This window comes from Chiloscyllium plagiosum, unplaced genomic scaffold, assembly GCF_037043375.1.
Source record: "Chiloscyllium plagiosum isolate Xiang-an unplaced genomic scaffold, Cpla_swu_hap1 HiC_scaffold_32, whole genome shotgun sequence".
Lineage (NCBI taxonomy): Eukaryota > Metazoa > Chordata > Chondrichthyes > Orectolobiformes > Hemiscylliidae > Chiloscyllium > Chiloscyllium plagiosum.
Window position 1 is genome coordinate 26,948,012 of NW_028270170.1, and position 21,623 is coordinate 26,969,634.

Consider the following 21,623-nt stretch of genomic DNA (forward strand, 5'->3'; position numbering starts at 1 on the left):
ATTTACAAATGTTATTGAGCAGGTCATTTCAAATGTGAATAGGTTAGGTGAATACCTCTGTCAAGGTGACTGTGGCATGATTCATTGAATTTCTCATACTGTGTGATACTTTGTTTTTGCTTTTCTCAGAACACCATGGCAATTCCAAGGTCTGTGGGCTCCTTTATCAACTTTATTACTGGGATTGTGATCGGAGTTTTCATCTGTTCCTATTTTGTTAACAAGGCCACATTACACATTCAACGTCACATGCAAACTAATTACAACCATCGCAACTTCCATTATTACCATTCCCTTGTGAAAGGAATGATGAATTGCAGTTCAAGTAAGTAACTAATCCTTTACTTGTGACCAAAATTGTTAAGTGACATAAGTTTTGTTGTTCATTTAGCTCCTTTATCTGTTAAAGCTGCTAATTTCATTTCAATCATTTCACATTTTGAGGATTTATTTCATTCTTTCATAGCCTCTGTTTCCCTTTTTACACTTAAAAGCTCCTCTTCAACTGGGAGTTAAGCTCCGTGGCATCCAGAGATGCCTTTTATTGTTTAATCCAATTGATGAGATCCATTTTTTCTCATATATCTATTTGGACAGCGTAAGCCAATGTTCTGTGAAAATTGGAATATTCATGGAACTTTGCCTAGCAATGGGACCAATGCTTGTTATGAAGTTTTCTTTATATCACCTAATACAAATCAACGGCCATTTGTTTGTTAGAGTTCGCTGGACTGAGAGCAGGGAGAGAGGGAGAAGAAAAGGAATATGTTCCATAGAGAAAAAGTGCAGCTGTCACATGTGCTGTTGAGAAGGTGACTGCTGGGAGCCAGAAGGTGCAGCTAAGTATTGGAGCTAAAACCAAGAAAATGTCATGGAAGCCATGGGGACTGAAAATAAGCCTGTGTGTCATTCATAGTTCGGCACAGAAGAGAGTGCAGTGAAAGAAGCCTGCACAGCAGTATTAGTGCAGCTGAGCAGCATTCAAACTCAGAGCAATCTCGGATTGGAGAACTTCGCTGTTCTGAGAAAAAACTGGAATTGTGCCTGTGAGTAGCTGCTGGAGTGCAGCTTCCAGACTCCAGGGAGCATTGTCCCATAAAAGAAGTGTGAACTATCAGGATGTGAGCCATCATTGTGATAACCTATAACAGAGTAGATTTTGAGGCAGCTCCATCCCATATCTTTGGAAGTGAATAATTGAAATCCCTTCTAAAGTGTTAATAAGATTTCATGACCCAACATCTGCATGGTTGCTGAGAAACTTATGGATGTGTCTTGGTGATATGTGATATCATGTGCTGTGCGAGGTGGCTGATAGTTATTACTGGTAGTTACCTCATGTCGATTCTGGATGCTACAATACAAGTATTGTCAAATGTAATATTGGTCTAACTTTGTACAGTAAAGTTATTGTTCAAAACTGAAGAATCTAGTGGCTTTATTCTCTGAGTAAGTACTAACACTTTATCTACTTTATAAAAAGGTTATTCGTTCTTCGCCAAACCATTTTTACTACCTACAATCAGACCCCACCACCAGAGATCTATTTCCTTCCCCACCCCATTCCACAGAGACCATTCCCTCTGAGACTCCCTTGTTAGGTCCACAACCCTCATCAAGCCACCCTCCACTCCCCGGCACCTTCCCTTGCCACTGTAAGAGGGGTAAAACCTGTGCCCACACCTCTCCCTTGCCTCCAGCCAAAGCCCAAAGATCCTTACACATCCTGCAGAGATTTTCCTGCACAGCCTAACACCTCATATACTGTGTTTGTTGCTCTTGGTGTGGTCTCCTCTACATTGGGGAGACAGTACGCCAACTCTGAGAATGTTTCAGGGAAATCTCTGGGACATGCACCAAACAACCCTGCGGCTGACCACTTTTCAACTCCCCCTCCCACTCCGCCAAGGACCTGCAAGTCCTGGAACTTCTCCACCACCAAATCCAAGCCACCTGATCCCTGGAGGAGGAATGCCTCATCTTCCGTCTTGGAACCCGTCAACCACACGGCATCAATGCCAACTTCACTGACCATCTCATTTCCCCTCCCCTCTCCCTCAAGATGAATGGGGGTGGGGACGGAGGTGATAGGTCAGAGAGGAAAGTTGGAGCGGATAGGTGGGAAGGGAGATTGGCAGGTAGGACAGGTCATGAGGACAGTGCAGAGCTGGAAGGTAATCAGAGGGTTAGATAGGGTGGAGAGGGAGAGCCTTTTTCCAAGTATGGGGACGGCAAACACGAGGGGACAGAACTTTAAAGTGAGGGGAGATAGGTATAAGACAGATGTCAGAGGTAGTTTCTTTACTCAGAGAGTAGTAAGGGTATGGAATGCTTTGCCTGCATTAGTAGTAGATTTGCCAAGTTTAAATGCATTTAAGTCGTCATTGGACAGGCATATGGACGTACATGGAATAGCATAGGTGGGATGGGCTTCAGATTAGTATGACAGGGCGGTGCAACATCGAGGGCCGAAGGGCTTGTACTGCGTTGTTATGTTCTATGTTGGAACAGGGGTAAGGTGGGGGGAGGGGAAATGAGGAAACTGGTGAAGCTTCACTTGCAGGTTCAATGAGAAGAGCATTGGAGTAGGCTTGTGACACACACACCGTTGAATAACCCGCTGACATTTAATGTCTAGCCATTGAAATGAAGAGTACCTGTTTTAAGTATTGCATTGCAAGAATCTAAAGGGACATATCCACAAAAAAGTAATATCCATTTAGAGCTGCTAGCAAGAAAAATGTATCTCAAAAAGACGTATAAATAGGATTTAAAGGCTTGTTGATGGTTTGCACATAGTATACACTTGACCTTTGAGTGGAATGTATAATTATTGCAAAGATCAGATCAGTTAATTAGTGATACTCTTTACTGAGTGATGTTTGATGTATATGACTGGATCCAGTCTGGTTTTGCTCCTGTAACATATCATTTGATTTGATTTATTGTCACATGTACCTAAGTACAGTGAAAAGCTTTGTTTGCGAGCAGTAAAGGCAGATCATAGTAAGCAAGGACATACAGATCATAGGGTGAAAAAAAAATTCAGACAGAGTTAGGCATACAAGTTACATCTCACAGACAAGATCAACATAACAAATCTGCATTATTTGAAGTTAGAGAGTCCATTTATCAGTCTAAAAATGGCAGGGAAGAAGCTGTTCAAGCAATTTTACATTCTTTGTTTTAAGTGGGCTCACAGCCTAACAGTTTGTATTGATGGTGTCCCATCTGCTTGCCTCTTTGACAGAAAGGAATCAGTCTGTAGCGGATGAGCTGTACAACAAAGTGCGCATCCTCTGCTGGGTGATGACTGCACCAAAGAATCTGGAAACTAAAGCCAAGCATGTCAAAGCCACCTGGGGCAAACGCTGCAGCATTTTGCTGTTCATGAGCTCTGAAAGCAATCCAGATTTTCCCACCATTGGCCTGGAAACGAAAGAGGGTAGGAACCAGTTGTATTGGAAAACCATTAAGGCTTTCCATTATGTGCACAAACACCACATCGATGAGGCTGACTGGTTTCTGAAGGCTGACGACGACACCTATATTGTCATTGACAATCTCAGATTGCTTCTTTCCAAGTACAACCCCAATGAGCCTGTGTACCTGGGCAGGCGCTTTAAACCATTCCTCAAACAGGGTTATATGAGCGGAGGAGCTGGCTACGTTTTGAGCAGAGAAGCTCTGACAAGGTACGTGGCCGCTTTCAGAGATAAGACCTGCAATCATTCTTCTCACGTTGAGGATCTAGCACTGGGAAAATGTATGGAAATACTTGGAATTACGCCGGGAGACTCCAGAGATAATCACTTAAGAGAGACATTTTTACCTCTGACATTGCTGAGTCATTTGATAAAACGGCATCCAGACCCTAGCTTCTGGTACTGGAAATTCAGCTACTACAAAGCTACACATGTAAGTTTATTACTAATTACATTTTAATATATTCTTTCACAAGGTAAGGGTTTTGCTGGCTAGGCCAGCATTTATTGCCCATTCCTAATTGCCTTTAAGAAGATGTTGGTGAGAAGCCTTCTTTTTGAACCTCTATGTTCTGTGAGATGTAGACTGAATTGAGGTTAAAATTTAATTCCCACAGCTGCTGAGGTAACCATGAAGGACTGTCCTTCTAAACCTCTCCCCTCATCTGAGGCGTGTTGACCTTCCGGTCAAACCACCACGAGTTGTTTCTCTCTAATGAGAAAGCCGCCCTAAGATTCGGCAGGACTAGTTCACTTTTCCTTCCATTTTTGATTCACTCAAGATATTGTTAGGAAAGCAGCTCCTGGATTTTGACCCAGTGACAGTGCAATGTTTCCAGGTCAAGATAGTGTTTGGATTGGAGGCGATCTTGCAAGTGCGTTGTTGCCATGTAGTTGGTAAATGCTGTCAATAAACAACAGCAAATTATGCTCCATCTAGCGAAACATCAGGACAAATGAATGTAGAGGTTCCAGTCTATACTCGCCCAATGTCCAGTAGACAAGGCTATCCAACAATTAGCAGTTTTGCCACTGAATGAATATCTCCTGTGAGCCAGGAGATACTAAAGTCCTTCATAAAACCCATACTACTGTCCTGGGTGAGATCAATGGACTGAACTCATGTTTGAGATTAAATTATGAGCCATTCCTTCTTTTAAATGTACATATCCTGGATTGAGACTGGGAGGTACATTAGTTGTACATATGAGGCATCCAGTAGAGCTTTGCTTGGAGTTCTATTGATCACTTTCTTTCGTCACTACAAATTTCTGCTGGAAATAACCACTTGTGGGCACTCCTTCCTGACCCGATGTGACAGGGAAGGCTGACTCTCCAGGACAATGTTGCAATGTTGAGGTTGCTTTTCCCCTGCAGCAAATTTGGATTGTGAGCTCTCCTTCCTATGCCCCTCGTCCAGCTGGTGTGGCAAGATCCTGGAGTGAAAATCTTCATTTTGCTGGCAACCTAATTATGCCAGAACAGTACTTGCTCAAAATATTTCAATTCAGTCTGACCGTAGGATTTGAAACTGGAATGGGCATGAAATCAGTAGGTGGATAGAAAATGGGAATTTGTACATGATATTAAGAGCCTAAACCTTGGGTAGCTGTAACATGCCAAGTTAATAAAGAAGAATTTTTAACTAATTGATTGACATTATTCTACTTTTTAATTATTACAGTCAGTTAGGTTTAAAACTTAATGTCACTTTGATTGTACATGAAGACACAATTCTCCTGTGCAAACATCATTTATAGTATATTCTTGAGGCAGTAACAGGGATACAGTTGTAAATGGAGACCTGAGGATTTATTAGCTGTACCTGTCACAGACAAGAAATAAATACTTTTTCTTAATGGCATTTCAAGGGGAGAAATAATCTTGTTCTATATGATTGTTGAATTTAGCTGCCAAACAGAGTTGTCCTATATTTAGATGTTAACAGGGCAGATTTCAGTGATCAGCTTTTCATTCGTTATTCAGCTCATTAAAAAAAATAATTACGCTGGAACCTTCTAATATCTTTCCAGCCTTGCTTTTGAAAGAATCCACTTAGGAAAGCAATTCTCCCTCTGCTTTTCTGTTCTTTTTTCATGCTAATGTTGGGAGTTACTGATGGGCTCTATGACGCTGAGGGAGTTTACGATTCCAACCCTTACACTCCTCTCAATTATCTACAACCGTTTGTGGTGGGGAAAAGGGAGCTTTGTTTTGTAGAAATCAACTACAATACTACTGAGTGTTTCAAACTGATTTATTACAGACTTTAGAGTTGGCAATGCAACAGGATGGATAATTATTCCCTAAATATGCAGTCAGTGGTGTTGACAGGGAATTGGTTTAATATCTTATTTAAAAGTTGCTGTACCATTTTTTTAAAAAAATGCGCTCATTACTTAAGTAGAAGACTTAACTGCAAATGCTGGGATCTTGATTGCAAGATTTAAATTAACCAACCTGAAGCTTTAAACTTTACCTGGGGACTTTTAGATGGATGACTTTCAATATTAGTCAGAGGTAAATGGGTCAACCTTCAGTTTGTACTAATGCAACAGGAAATTGTGAAAACACCGCAAGTGTTGAAGCAAAGCAGGGGATTTGTTTGTATTTATGTGACTAGTTCTATTACCTTGCAATAACCCAAAACATTTATGTAGCCAATGAAATACTTTTGATGTGTTATCATGTCTGAAATACAACAGCAAATTTATGCTCAGGAATATCCCACAAAAAGAAATAAATTAATTACCATTTGGCCATGTTGGGTAAGGAATTAATATGGGCTTGGACATCCAATAGAAATCCATTGGCTATAAGAATGCTCACTGATTATGTTCAGACAAGAAGGGAGACAGGAGACCAATTTAATGGTGCGTTTGAAGGCCTGTGCTTCCGACAGCACATCATTCCTCAATGCTGCACTGGAACACCATCTGTGATTTTGTGTTCACGTTTCTGGAGTGGGGTTTCAACTCACGCTTCTGTGCAAGAGGCAAAGGAGCTACTCTTGACCTACAATTCCCTTTGGAAAATTTCTCCTAGCATGTTAAACCAGGAGCAGTCTCAATCATCCGCTCAGGAAATGGGACAGTCCTTCCACTCTGAAAAGTTGACTGAAATGGCAATTTACAAGTACAGAAAAATACACCCAATAACATATGTTGCAGAAAAATTGGCAAAGCAATGTTACAGATGCTAAAACATCCAAAATTAATGCTTATGTCAATCTCCATTTAGCAATTGCTAAGTCATAATAAAATCAAACTGCTTGAGCCAAGATTGGACAGTCTCTGATTCAGAATTTCCCAATCAATGATGATTAGATATTTTGTTCTGAATACTTGATTGGATAATTTGGGTTTCCTATTCAGTCCAATTACACAAACACTATCAGCTGAATTGAAGGCAAGACTCTGCAACATGAAAGGTAAGAGATATTTCAGGTCAATTGGAGAGTATGTTTCATGTTTTTAAATGACATCTGTCTGGTAAGCTTGCAAGACTTCATTGTGTGTTTTTGCTTGACTTGGAAAAGTTCCTCTTGATTAGCGATGGGAAATTTGACAAAAGTTTTCTCTCCTGAAAAAGGTTCTGTCTCCTGGATGCTGCCCAGTTATCTCTATTGGTATCATACATGCATATGGATGCTTGGTATGGGGAGAATGGACTCACTTATAATCAGATACTGACTGTTGAAGCTATCCCAGAAGTCAGTTTACTGCACATTTGCTGGATGCACCATTGGTGAAACTGGACTTACTTTTCATTCATTCACTGGATGAGGCCCAGCGTTTTTAACCCATCCCTAATTGTCTGGAGGGCTGTTAAGAGTTAACCACATTGATCTGGAGTCACATGTAGGCCAGAGTAGGTAAGAATGGAAGTTTCCTTCCCTGAAGAACATTAATGAACCAGGTAGGTTTTTCCTGACAATTGATTCATGGTCATCATTAGACTTCTAATTCCAGATATTTATTGAATTCAAATTCCACCATCTGCCATGACAGAATTTGAATCCAGAACCTTAGAACATTAGCTGGATTTCTGGTTTAACAGGCCAGTGATAGTGCCACTAGACCATCGTCTCCCTGGTACTCCAGAAGAGAAGAGAAGAATTGTTTGTGAATAAAAGGAACAAAATTCATAGACTAAAAGGAAAAAATAGATTCCTCAAAAAAACTTCTTATCCTGTAGTAAAGCTAAATTAACAAATATATCCCTATATCCCTATAATATCATACAGCAGTTTGGCAAGTACTATTGTCTAATTTTTACAATGTTAACAAGCCCCATTTTTCTCCTTGAAGTTCAACACACTTCCACAAAACATGTTGGGTGGTATGGCTACAGGTTATTCATGGGGACATTTTATTGTAAATTGTGTCTAATGAAAATATTTAATTTGAAACATCTACCCATGTATTTTTTTTGCCAGAGCCAAACAGTATTATCTAACGCAAGTCCACCTGCAACAGCCAGTAATATATTGACAGCTTAGGATTATCACCTTTGCTCAGTGGGTGTGCATTGCATGTCTTGTGATCTCTTGAATTTTTATATCTTTAGTTTGTGGAACGTAACTAGCAGCAGATGGCAGGCAAGGTATTATCAGTAAGACAGATGTTAGATATGGTACCAAGCACATGGATTTGTGAATTATGCTTTGGGCTGGTTATGAGCTATTTTTATGAGCTTCGAATGAGATCATCATATAACCCTCGAGCAGTTGTAATGAGAGGCATCAACAATTCTTATCATCTCTATTTCTTTAAACTAATGAACAGAAACATTTCCAAACCAGGCAGTTCATTGATAATCAAGAATATTGACACGAACAGCAGGAATTACAGGTGGCAACTGGACCCATTTAGATCACTGGGTTCAAGGTTTGTTTGCTGGGCTGTACTGAATTCATTGCCTCAGTCAGAATAAAACAGCGTAAGGAACAAAACTTTTCCTTTGATTGCCTTTGCTTGTCTGATGGTATAATGGTAGCTGTGATTTGTAAAGAACACATAAAGATTCAAGAGCACTAGATGTAAGAGCTCAAGTATACCATTTGGCCCATCAAGCCCACTCTGCTAATCAAAATTATCATGGCTGATTGTGGGCTTCAACTCCACCTTTCTGCCTGCTCGCCATGTCCCCTGAAAGACTAAGGTTCTGTCTATCACTCAGCCTTAAGTATGTTCAACAATGGATCATCCACAATTCTCTGGGGTACAGAATTCCAAAACATTTGCAACTCTACAGTGAAATGATTTCTCTTTGTCTTATTCCTAAATAATCAACCCTTTACACTAAGACTATAGCCAATGTGTTAGAATTCCTGAGCAGAAACAATTTTTCACTGTCTATGCTGTCATCCTCTTTCAGAATTGATTATATTTCACCAGATTGACCTCTATTTCTACTAAATTTGAGAATATAGATCCAATTTGCTCCATCTCTCATCATAGAACAGCTCCCTCAGCCCAGGGACCAATCCAGTGAACACTAACTGTGATGCAATGCAATTACTCCTTCCTTACATATGGAGATCAAAACTGCATATAGTCTTCCAGCTGTGGTCCAGATTTGAGAAGTCCCAGATCAACTCCATCGTCTTTGTTTGGATTCAAGGAGGCAGATTTTCAACTTGCTGCTCCCACATAAAACTGGAGAGAGAATGCAGAGGCGGAGGAATTAGGAGAATGGGATGGAGTTCTTGCAGGATACTGGGTGGGAGGAGATGTAGTCCAGGTAGTTGTGAGAGCCTATGCCTTTCTCGTAAATGTCCTGAAGAAGGGTTACACCTGAAATGTTGACTTCTCCACCTCCTGACGCTGCCTGGCTTGCTGTGTTCTTTCAGCTTCCTGCTTGTCTACCCAACGTAAAACTGGCCATTCAGCAGGCCATTGAGGAATTCCCCATTTTCATTTCTGCTCAGAGTCGAATCATAGGATCTCTACAGTGTGGAAGCAAGTCCACATGCCCCGCCCCCGCACCCGAAGAGTATCCCACCTCTACCCTATATTTACCCCTGACTAATGCACCTAGCCTGCACATCCATGGACACTGTGGGAAATATAGCACGGCCAATCCACCTAGCCTGCACATCTTTGGACTGTGGGAGGAAACCAGAGCACCCGGAGGAAACTCACACAGACACGGGGGGAACGTGCAAACTCCACACAGGCAGTCACCTGAGGCTGGAATCAAACCTGGGTCCCTGGCACAGTAAGACAGCAATGCTAACCACTGAGCTACCATGCTATAGGGAGTCATCCTAGTGTTCTGGTTGAAAGTTCTCCTTTGGGATGTGGGGCAATGCTGCCAAAGACTAATTTGGGATTCATCCAGATTTTCCAAGTAATGTTTTTGGTAAAAATAAATGCATCAATTTTCAGTTAGTATGCAGTTAGACGTAATTAGTTGTGAATTAAGCTTTAAAAATTTCCAGAGAAATAGGATGATGTGCTAGATAAATGCACATTTTTCTTATACATATAGAAGTCAATGTCATAAAACTGCCACGTTCCAGAAGAACGTATTTTTTACAACTCTGAAGCCTGTGCCGCAGTAGTGCAGAGATTAATAAGCAATGATATGCTATAAATATGTTATTTGTGATCGTATATTTTAGGAGCATAACTTTTTTAGTTTGAGGATTAAAATTTTTAATTCAAGATAAATGAAAACTTATGGTCAGAGTCTGGCAAACAGTCCTAAAGTATTGATCATTTAAAAGGGTGTTCTGTGTTTGGTAAGATTAGAGTTGGGAATGAGAAAACGTGAAGCCCCCTCCTGAATTTCTTAGTGATGACAAGATGTCATCAGCTATCTTTATGAGGCATTTGTGTTCTGCAGTTTCCCAGATGAAGGAACAGCTTTAGGGAATGGAGATCGTAGGGTTTAAGATGGGTCTTGTGGAACATCCCAGGTGTGCTACATTGTGATGAAAATTGTTTATGCAGCACGATAACCTTTTTGTGATTACTTTTTAACAGAAACAGGCGATTAGTGTCTTGAAGGTGAAAGGGTAAGCTGCGAGTAGTTAGGGCTCAGAAGGAGCTGTGAACCTGGAGCACAGGGCTTTCAGAAATCAAGCGTATTTCTGCATTGGATGCATTGAGCCCCATGTTTGAGCTGGGGTGTTCACAATTGTGTGGTGCTAAGGAGAATTGGAAGATCACTTAAATGTCAACAGAAGGATGCTAAGTGATCTAATACCACAAAGAATAGTGGGAACACTGGGGAAAATCAAAGTGAAATGCTGAACGCTGTGGCATACATTTTGATTTGCTCTCAGGAGACACGGTGGAACACTCAAGATTATGTAAGTTATAGAGGAATATGTGGCTTGAAATAAAATAGGACAAGCAGTTTTCTTGAGATTTTCAACTGTAAGGTATTAATTTATAAAATATGGTGTTAGATTAGTTGTACTTGCTTTTTAAACTCCTATTTTAAATGGTTCTGTTTGTAATGCAAGTTAATCTTGTGGAGTAATTCTCTTGGTTAATACTATGGAGTTTAAATTTCTTTTTGAGAGTTACTGGTCTCCCCAAGGTCATAACATTGCAGAAAAGTATTTTTTTTTTAAATGAATTGTGGATGTTGGAAATCGAAAACAAAAATAGAAATTTCTGGAAAAGATCAGCAGGTCTGGCAGCATCTGTGGAGAGAAATCACAATTGCCATTTTAGGTCCATGATTTGGAGATGCTGGTGTTGGACTGGGGTGTACAAAGTTAAAAATCACACAACACCAGGTTATAGCCCAACAGGTTTAATTGGAAGCACTAGCTTTTAGAGCGCCGCTCCTTCATCAGGTGGTTCATCATCATTTTGCGTCCAGTGACCCTTCAGAACTGCAAGCCATAAACACATATTTAAAAATCAAATAACACCAGGTTATAATCTAACAAGTTTATTTGGAACTACAAGCTTTCAGAGTCCTGCTCCTTCTTCGGGCAGCTAGCGCTCTGAAAGTTTATACTTACAAATAAACCTATTGGACTTTAACCTGCTGTTGTGTGATTCTTTAACTTTGTCCACCCCAGTCCAATACCAACACCTCCTCATCACATAAATATATAGACTGGCTAGTGGATTCGAACCTGAATCCTTCCAAAATATACCATCATTTTTAATAATCATGATCTACGCAGCATAAATAAAACAAAATTGACCTTTAATTAGTTAGGTAGAGTATTAAAAAGATTTCCATTCTTGATGTTGGCAATAGGTACCTTTTTAGGCTTTAAATGGTCTGCAGTTTGGGATATTATTAATTCTTACAGGGAAGTCATGCAGTAATTTTAAAAATGAAGAACTCCAGGGTTAAGGCTGATACAGCCTGTAGGCTACATGAGGAAGAGGAAGACTAAGGAAAGTCAAGAATTCTACCAGTTGCACTCATGGGAAATTATACGTTTGAGTTGTGAGTTTTATTTTTGAGGGAACGGTTGTGCTCAAATGTTTAAATGTGAGCCTGTCTCTTTTTAGTACTGATCAATGAACAAGAATATGAAGTGGTTATTAGATCATGTTCTTACAGGGCAAGTAGAGCTTTTCGCATTTATTCCTTCTCCTTTTCCTCTCAACACCCACACCCAGAAAGCAGACAGCTTTTGGACAAAAGTACGGAATAATATTCCACAGTGCAATAAATTTATTCAATTCTACTTTGGAAGCGATAAAGCTTGCAGCTGTAGGAACATTATGAGTCTTTGTTTTGAAGAATTGAAGAATGTCTGCCATTTCTGTGTTCATGAATGTAACACACGGCTTCTTTTCCTTCCCCAGGGTCCTGAGTGCTGCTCCGACTTGGCAATTTCCTTTCATTATGTAAGCCCTGAGATGATGTACGTTCTGGAATATTATATTTATCACCTACATGTTGTGGGATACAAATACAGAAAAAGTACTGATTTCTCAGGCCCATCCAAAACATTAAAGCAAGGGAAGGACATGGGAAAGAGGTAAAACTGACACAGCCTACTTGGGAATCAAATGGCAGTTTTATCTCCAATTTAATTGAAAATGATGTCCACTGGCAGATATCGCGTACCATGAACGATGACAGCAATTTATACAGCACCTTTTATTGTGGACAAACATGCCAAGTTACTTCACAAAAGTGCTACCAATCAAAATGTAATCGTTCCAAAGAGGAGTCAGACTGGACTTGAAACGTTAACTCCAGTTCTCTCTCTACAGATGCTACCAGATCTATTTCTGCTAATTGTGTTTTCATCCATGTGGGTCTCTGAGGTCCCTGCACTGAAGTCAATGCTACGAATGACGTTGGCTGGCCGATTGCCTTGCATGGACACTCCAAGTGGCTGCTGGGGTTCCCCAGCATGTCTTGTGTTAGTTCAAACTTCCAGCATTGGCCGTACTTTGCTAAAAGTTGATACTGAACTGGAGGGAGTGCTAGTTGGTTTATTGCACTCCAGCTCCCTGGTTCAGACACTGGACTTATGTAGCAAGGTGTGGTGAAAACACAGGAGGCAGATGCTTCAGAGGCAAAGGAAACTCTCTATAACTTTAATAAAATCAGATGTACAGCATAGAAACAGACAGACCTTTTGGTCCAACTTGTCTATGCCGACTAGAAATCCTAACCTAATCTAATCCCATTTGCCAGCACTTGGCCCACATCCCTTTAACCTTTCCTATTCATATACCCATCCAGATGCCTTTTAAATGCTGCAATTGTACCAGCCTCCACCACTACCTCTGGCAGCTCATTCCATTCACGCACCACCCTCTGCATGAAAAAGTTACCCCTTAGGTCCCTTTTATATCTTTCCTCTCTCACCCTAAGCCTATGCCCTCTAGTTCTAGACTCCCCCACCCCAGGGAAAAGACTGTCTATTTATCCTAACCATGCCCCTCATGATTTTATAAACCCCTATAAGGTCGCCCCTCAGACTCCGACGCAAACAGCCCCAGCCTATTCAGCCTCTCCCTATAATTCAAATCCTTCAACCTGGCAGCATCCTTGTAAATCTTTTCTGAACCCTTTCAAGTTTCACAACATCCTTCCGATAGGAAGGAGACCAGAACTGCACGCAATATTCCAAAAGCGGCCTAACTAATGTCTTGTACAGTTGCAACATGATCTCCCAAAACAAGCAAAATTGAAATTATATGCAATAATTGAAAATGTTACGGATCAAGCAAAGTGAGACTTATCTGACAGCTAACTAACCCCCCCCCCAGTTAACCCTTGCTGCCCTGGCTTAGTACTGTGGGTTTAAAATTACAGAGAGCTGTGAATTGCTGAGTGACCGGGGCAAGGGGAGCGAGCGAAAGAAATGCTAATCCCAGGGTCCTATCCTGCTTCCTTCCCCCGGGGGTGCCCTGCACCGTCAGCCCCAATGCTCACCCTTCTAACTGAGCTGGGACAAAAGGTCTCGGTGACCTTATGCTCATTCACGTGGCTTCTGTCAGCTCGGAGGGTGGTGGATGTCACTGGCACTGTCCCGGTCGGTATCTCAGCTGTCCAGGCGCTTCGGTCATTTCTCGTCAGTCCTTGGAGATTCGTGGATGAGAAGATGGTTTGCTCTCTTGATTTATTTTCCCTGAGTCTGTGATGGTTACATTCCATGGTTCACTGTGACTGGCTGTGTCTGATTCTCTCCATTCTGACCGACCCTCTTGCTGAATCCAACCCCCCTTATAGATCGGGGTTCCCCAGTTATACTGAGTATTGGTTCCCCTTATCCCTTACCAAATCTGGATTTGATTACTAAACTGTTGTTCCTCCTCTCTGGGCTGAATGAGCCTCCTGATTCCTGGATGAGGTGTGAATAGTTCTCTGATTAAAGTGAATGGGTTCCCATAGTTTTCCATATCCAATATTTCTCTTGGATGGATGTAGCTTAAAGTTTTACTGGTAGTTAAGGCCTTCACAGGTTTGCATGGAGTACAATGGTGTGGGATGTTCAATATCTCTGTGTCCCAGCAAAGCGATTAAAAGTTGATTTTTATAGGCTCCAGGATGTCTTAGTTGTTTGCTCTACAGGCTGGTATTCATTGTCTTTTAGCTGGGTGTTTGTGGGGGTCTTCCTTTAGCTAAACCCCTACTCCAGCTGTCCCTAGGCTTGCACATTGCCTGGTTTATCTCAGCCAGAGAGCTCTGTGAATCTTAGTTGAAATGTGAATTCCACAAACTCATTCCAAGTTCAGAGGGTTTTTAGTCAAGGGTATGGGATGGGGATTTTGACCCATTTTACAGAACACTCAAAAAAAAAAAGTTGGACAAAGGGGAAAGAAGGACAAAGAGGTTTTGGGAGGGATTTCCAGAATCTGGAGGCCAAGCAGCTGAAGGAAACATAACAAGTGATGGTATGATTAAAATCAGGAATGCATGAGAGACAAATCGTCAAAATGGTTGCCTTTTCCCATTGGTACCATTCCAATCGAGGTGGCTTGTTACTTTTGCTCAGGTACAATAGCAAACACCTTCCCACCTATCCGCTCCACCCTCCAGTCCAACCTATCACCATCACCCCATCACCTTCATCTGCCTATCGCTTTCCAAGCTACCTTTCTCCCAGCCCCATCACCCCCTCCCATTTGTCTCTCAGCCCCCTTGGGCACCCAACCCCCTCCGCACGTTCCTGATGAAGGGCTTATGTCCGATACATCAACTCTTCTGCTCCTTGGATGCTGCCTGACCTGTTGTGCTTTTCCAGCACCACACATTTTGACTATAGTATCAAAAGTCAGACTCATTACAGGGAGAAGGTGAGGACTGCAGATGCTGGAGATCAGAGTCGAGAGAGTGGTGCTGGAAAAGCACAGCAGGTCAGACAGCATCTGAGGAGCAGGAGAGTTGACATTTCGGGCAAAAAGCCCTTCATCAGGACTGAGGCTCACACATCAGACTCACTACCCTTCAAAGTTTGGGAGAAGATTTGTAGCTCGGGTGCTCGTTGTTGTGGTTCTGTTCGCCGAGCTGGGAATTTGTGTTGCAGACGTTTTGTCCCCTGTCTAGGTGACATCCTCAGTGCTTGGGAGCTTCCTGTGAAGCGCTTCTGTGATGTTTCCTCCGGCATTTATCGTGATTTGTAAACATCACAGAAGCGCTTCACAGGAGGCTCCCAAGCACTGAGGATGTCACCTAAACAGGGGACGCAACGTCTGCAACACAAATTCCCAGCTCGGCGAACAGAACCACAACAACTCACTACCCTATTCAGGCTGTATTGCCTGCAGGATAGAGTCAAGAGCTCTTTCATGCTGAAAACTACAGTTTGCTATAGGAAACCATTCTGCTGATGTGAATACCAGATATCAAAGCCTTGGTAAAGACAATCAGACAAATTCATACCTGACCTGAAATGGTGTCACAATCGTAATAAAATGTAACACATTTTTAAAAATCTTTCTATACAAATAGAAATATTGCTTGTAGTAATGTTGTCATTTGCTTTTGGTATTTCAGACTACCTCAGCAGTTAGAAGGAGAGTCCCCAGGAATGTTTCAGTATTTTCAGGTCTTTTGGAATGGGTTGTTTATTTGTACAGAAGTGGCCAACATTTTTACAAAGTCTCTTGGAATATGCCCATATTAACAGGCAGTCAGTCAGTATGGATTAGTGCATGTAGGGGGTCTGCTGGAGTGGTGAGGTTTGTTCAAGCAGAAATATTTGAAAATGAGAAAGTATTTAAATAGAAAATAGACTTAAAAGAAACTTGGAAACTTGTACATTATTAATTGCTGTTATTATTATTAAATAAAGTCCTATTGTAATCTATATTTCTATGCCCCTGTTGGAAAAATGTAATTTAAGATAAATGGAAAGATACACTGAACCTTTTGTGTGTGTGATGTGTGTGTGTGTGTGATATTGCAAAGATAATAATGGTTCAAATGGGTTTGTATAATATACATACACAGAATTGAAGACATTCAGAATTTCCCTTCAGTTAATAGAACATGGAACAATACAGCATAGAACAGGCCCTTCGGCCCACGATGTGCCAAACATTTGTCCTAGCTTAAGCACCTATCCATGTACCTATCCAATTGCCGCTTAAAGGTCACACATTCCATTCTAATTAGCAGACGAATCAGTGAAATATTCCAGTTGATATACATAGCCAGATCATATTGTTACTATTAAATATGTTAGTGACAAATTATTTGGCATTGCCTCTTGTAACTGTTGAGTCCTTCTTCCACCATCCACACTGCAGGTGATATAAATAACATTATGGCCCAGACTGGAGATTCTAGGATGAGAAATTTTATGGACTTACTCTGAAAAATCAGATGAATATACAGTGTTTCAAACTGTACACAACAACTATATTCTAGACGTATCCCTCAGAAGTTCCCCTGCTTTCCTTCTGAAGGTTTTGAACTGTTGCTGGAGCACAAATCTATCCCCAAAAAGTGTGGCACTCGAAAAGCACAGCAGGTCAGGCAGGAACTGAGGAGCAGGAGAGTCAACGTTTCGGGCATAAACCCTTCATCAGGGCCACTCTGCTTTTCCAGCGTCACACGTTTCAACGCTGATCTCCAGCATCTGCAGTCCTCATTTTCACAAATCTACAGCCACTTGTAACCCTCTACAGCCAATTCAAGTGGTCACTGAGCCCAGCTGAAGAATGTCTGAATGTCTTGATGATGAGGGGAGGGGAATGAGAGTATAATATTGATACTCCCTCCCCTCCCCTCCCCAACATAAACACACACTCAGAGATACAGAGTCACTCATTCACTTGCTCGTTTATATACATGATGTGGAGGTCCTGGTGTTGGACTGGGGTGTGGCCTCCTCTATATTGGGGAGACAGGCCGCCTACTTGCGGAGCGATTCAGAGAGCACCTCTGGGCCACCCGGACGAACCAACCCAACCATCCTGTAGCACAGCATTTCAACTCCCCCTCCCACTCCACCGAGGATATGCAGGTCATTGGACTCATCCACCGCCAAACCACAACAACGCGACGGTCGGAGGAGGAGCGTCTTATCTTCCGACTGGGAACCCTCCAACCACAGGGGATGAACTTGGACTTCACCAGTTTCTTCATCCCCCCTCCCCCCACCTTGTCTCAGCCGAATCCCTCCAGCCCGGCACCGCCTTCCTGACCTGCAGTCTTCTTCTTGACCTCTCCGCCTCCATCCTACTCCGACCTATCACCCTCACCTTGACCTCTTTCCACCTATCACATTTCCAACGCCCCTCCTCCAAGTCCCTCCTCCCTACCTTTTATCTTCTCCTGCTGAACACTCTCTGCTCATTCCTGAAGAAGGGCCTGTGCCCGAAACGTCGAATCTCCTGTTCCCTGGATGCTGCCTGACCTGCTGTGCTGTTCCAGCAATAAAGTTTCAACAAAAATCACACAATACCAGGTTATAGTCCAACAGGTTTTTTTGGAAGTACTTAAGCTTTCAGAGCACTGCTCCTTCATCAGGTATCCAGTGCGGCAGTATCATATGACACAGAATTTATAGTAAAGGATTAAAGTCATACAACTGATGTGAAGTATTGAACAAACCTAGGTTGCTGTTAAGTCTTTAATCACTTCGAATGGGGATGCAGGTTTTGAGTGATTAATATGCAAATCCCAGAACTTGGAGTCATAGAGACATGCAGCATGGAAACAGACCCTCCGGTCCAACTCGTCCATGCCAACCAGATATCCTAACCCAATCTAGTCCCATTTGCCAGCACTTGGCCCATATCCCTCTAAACCCTTCCTACTCATATACCCATCCAGATGCCTTTTCTTTCAAGTCACAGTTCTAGTTTGGAAATAGAACCAGTCTGACTCTAGGTTAGGAAACAGACAGACACTAACCTTTAATGCATTTTCAGAGCTGAGCTGTCATTTTTTTTATAAACATCAAGCTATCTTGGGACTTACGACTTGAAAGAAGCTATAGGATTTACATATTAATGAATTGAAGCCTGCAACCTCACTGTGTGATTAAAAACTTCACAGCAATCTAGGTGTGTCCAATACTTTGCATCAGTTGTATGACACTTTGATCCTTAACTAAATTCTGTGTCCTGTGATCCTGCCCCACTAGCTACATGACGAAGGAGCGGCGTTCCGAAAGCTAGAACTTCCAAATAAACCTGTTGAACTATAACCTGATGTTGTGTAATTTTTTTCTTCGTTCATTTACATACAGTTTCACAGATATACTTACACATACTCATGTGCATACTCGCATAGACATGCATATTTCAGCAGAGATCTGATTGCAATCAGGACCGTGAAAACCTCGCTGTTTTTGTTCCTGGCTCTAGCTTACCAATGCATATGATTCACTGTAAGGTGTTTATTTTTACACCAAAGGCTACAAAGCAACACTGCTTATTTCTGTTGTAGTAATATTTCAGAAATAATCACCACTGGCATTTGACAAAACATTGTGGGAGAAGCATTACTGGTTCATCTATGTTTATTCTGAAACCTTCATTTCCATCATTTTAATTTGATTCACAAAATGCTGAGCTAGTGGTGCACAGTCTACCTCAGCGATCTCTGCCTTGTGACAGAAAGTCTTTCACGATTCATCTCCATATATCTGACAGAAATACTCGAAGATTCCTGCCTGTTTATTTGTGGTTTGAGCACAACTTCCTGCAGACTGTAAACAAGCACTGAGACACATTCCGCAACTGCTTCTAAAATAGGACAGTTTTAAAAACAAATCAAGTGAGAGCTCCACAGACGAAAGTAAACATTTTTAGTAAACTGGCTGTGGTTTGGACTATTTTGGAGGAATTTGAGCAGATTTCCTATGTTTGAAGATTATCTTATTGCATTGGAAGAGTATCTTCCAAAAGGTTCCTTTCGGACCATTCACACTATGGGTAGAACTTGGCCATTATTAGGTCTATTTTCTAAGTAGAAATGTTGTGCTTTAATACCCATTTCAGGAATGTGAAAACCAACCCTTGAGTGTCCTGTATCCTTGATGAAACCATATTAGTAAAGATGGCTTTGTAGGCCTCACAGTATACCACCTAAAACAGGTCTTAGGCCTGTTCACTGTGCAAATGAGGACAACTGGCTGGAATTGCTGAATAATGGGAGGAGCAGGTGCTGGGGCGTCTCTGCCCAGTTCTTCAGGAACTATCTTGGCTGCCAACATTTAAAAGTGCAGCAGGAGTTGTTGCTGCAAAGCCAGACTGAGCAGAAGTGATGCTCCAATTCCACAGCACCTACTGCCTCCCTGCTGTTCCTCTGGGGCAAGGCGAAGGATAGGAATTTATTGCCACAGAATGTTGTATTTAAGATTTTCAAACAGCAGTCAGAATTTCTGCTTCCTTTTTATCCATCACTCTTTGTATCAGAAGAAGATGCCTTCATTCGTTTGATACAGCACAAACAAAGCAGAACATCTTACAGCGAGTTCTTCATTTTCATTCTTGAAAACTGATTCATTGGACTTCTTCTGAATATTCCCCAGATTGCTGGGAGTGAATAGTGGTAAATTAGTTTTGGTCAGGCAAGTTCCGATCCAAACTGCCCCACAAATAAAAATCCTGTGTATGCCACTACCACTATTAAACTTTCAGTCTGAACATTGCAAACTTACACATCAACATGGCTTTTGTTGACAACAGTTCCACCGCAATGTCAAGGCATCAATGATTCCATAATTCAAACTGTTCCTATTACAAGACAATAGTGACATTCTACATTAATGCTCAAGTTCACTGTTCGTCAGATGAATTCCTTGGTAATCAGGCAGGTGCTTATTCAGACATAGATTTACACCTTCATCTGTTGCATTTTAAGCTTATGCCAGTTATTCTCATCTCATCCACTGGGTGGAGCACTACACCATGGGTGTGGGGTGAATTGCTATACACTTCTGCCTCCTCTTGGCTGAATGTGGAACAGCAAGTTTTCGTCAGTACCCAATGCTCCTCAATGAAGGAAGTGGTGGCAAACAAAAAGAGATAGCGAGTATATAGAGTAAAACAAAGTCATAATCTTACTGATGTCTTGTGAATCCTAATCACATAATCACAAGTTTTCATTTACTTTGTTCTTTCCAAAACACTAACCTGACAGAAATCTTAGAACATTGTGTTCATGCAACTCTGGATTCTTGTTAAAGACAGAAAAATTGCAGATGCTGGAATCCATAGTAGACACACAGGAGGCTGGAGGCACACAGCAAATCAGGAAGCAGCAGGAGGTGGCTGGTCTGCTCTATTCCTCCAGCCTCCTGTTTGTCTACCCTGGATTCTTTGAGGAGAAAGTGAGGACTGCAGATGCTGGAGATCAGAGCTGAAAATGTGTTGCTGGAAAAGCGCAGCAGGTCAGGCAGCATCCAAGGAACAGGAGAATCGACGTTTCGGGCATAAGCCCTTCTTCTACTCTGGATTCTTGTCCATCCTCCACTTCTTTCACTCCACTATGGGCATCCTTACCTTCAGAAATTTAAATCGTCAGCTGTTCAATTCCTTCTGTACACGCCCCACCTCTTTTAAGGCATTTCTTAAAATTTGGCTGTTTAAACGAGCTCTGAGTCACCCTGTGCTAATTTCTCTGTCTTTGGCTCAGCATCAATATTTGTTTGAGTATCAGCCTGTAAAGTGCCTTGAGATATTCTACTATGTTGAAGACACTATATGAATTAATTTTGTTTTTTTGCTTGCAGTTCACTGGCAACTTTACTCAAACCACACAATGCATGGCAGCATTTCAAAGTGATATATAGTTTATGCCTGAAATGTATCACCTGACACCTCCCTCACAAAATCTCTTTGATGGCAGAGGGAGGTGGAGAATTGCAGAAATGAGGAAAAACAACTTGCACTCAAACCTTTAATACAATGAAAGAATTCTTCAGAATAAGATTAAGCTATTTAACACCACAAGCCCATCCCATCATTCATTTAGATTAGAGCTGATCTGTAGCCTTACCTTCACCCACCTTGGTTCCACCTTGGTTTCCACACTGTAAGTAATCTAATCTAATCTAATCTAATCATAACACTTAATACCCTCACATAACAATACTCTTGTCAATGTGAGTCTTGTAATTTTCAATGAACCTTTTAACTCAACAACTTTGGAAGAGAATTCCAGATGATCACCTTGATTTGGTTATGGAAGTGCTTTCTGACATTGCACTGTATGGGCAAGCCATAATTGTAA

General features: G+C 41.6%; 1 protein-coding gene across 4 annotated transcripts in view; it reads left to right on the plus strand.

The window, feature by feature from the left end:
* The window catches only part of LOC122539946 (glycoprotein-N-acetylgalactosamine 3-beta-galactosyltransferase 1-like), a 56,360-nt gene that overhangs the window by 24,190 nt on the left and 10,547 nt on the right, over positions 1-21,623 (plus strand). For 3 of the 4 annotated variants that reach the window (XM_087977874.1, XM_043675154.2, XM_043675156.2), the window contains exons 2-4: positions 130-325; positions 3,251-3,918; positions 12,278-15,495. In XM_087977874.1, coding sequence (XP_087834000.1) covers positions 136-325; positions 3,251-3,918; positions 12,278-12,457 — 1,038 coding nt within the window. In that variant the 5' untranslated portion in view covers positions 130-135 and the 3' untranslated portion in view covers positions 12,458-15,495. Of the gene's footprint in view, positions 1-129; positions 326-3,250; positions 3,919-12,277; positions 15,496-21,623 lie in introns of those variants that run through there. The other variant, XM_087977875.1, reaches the window with a different exon arrangement.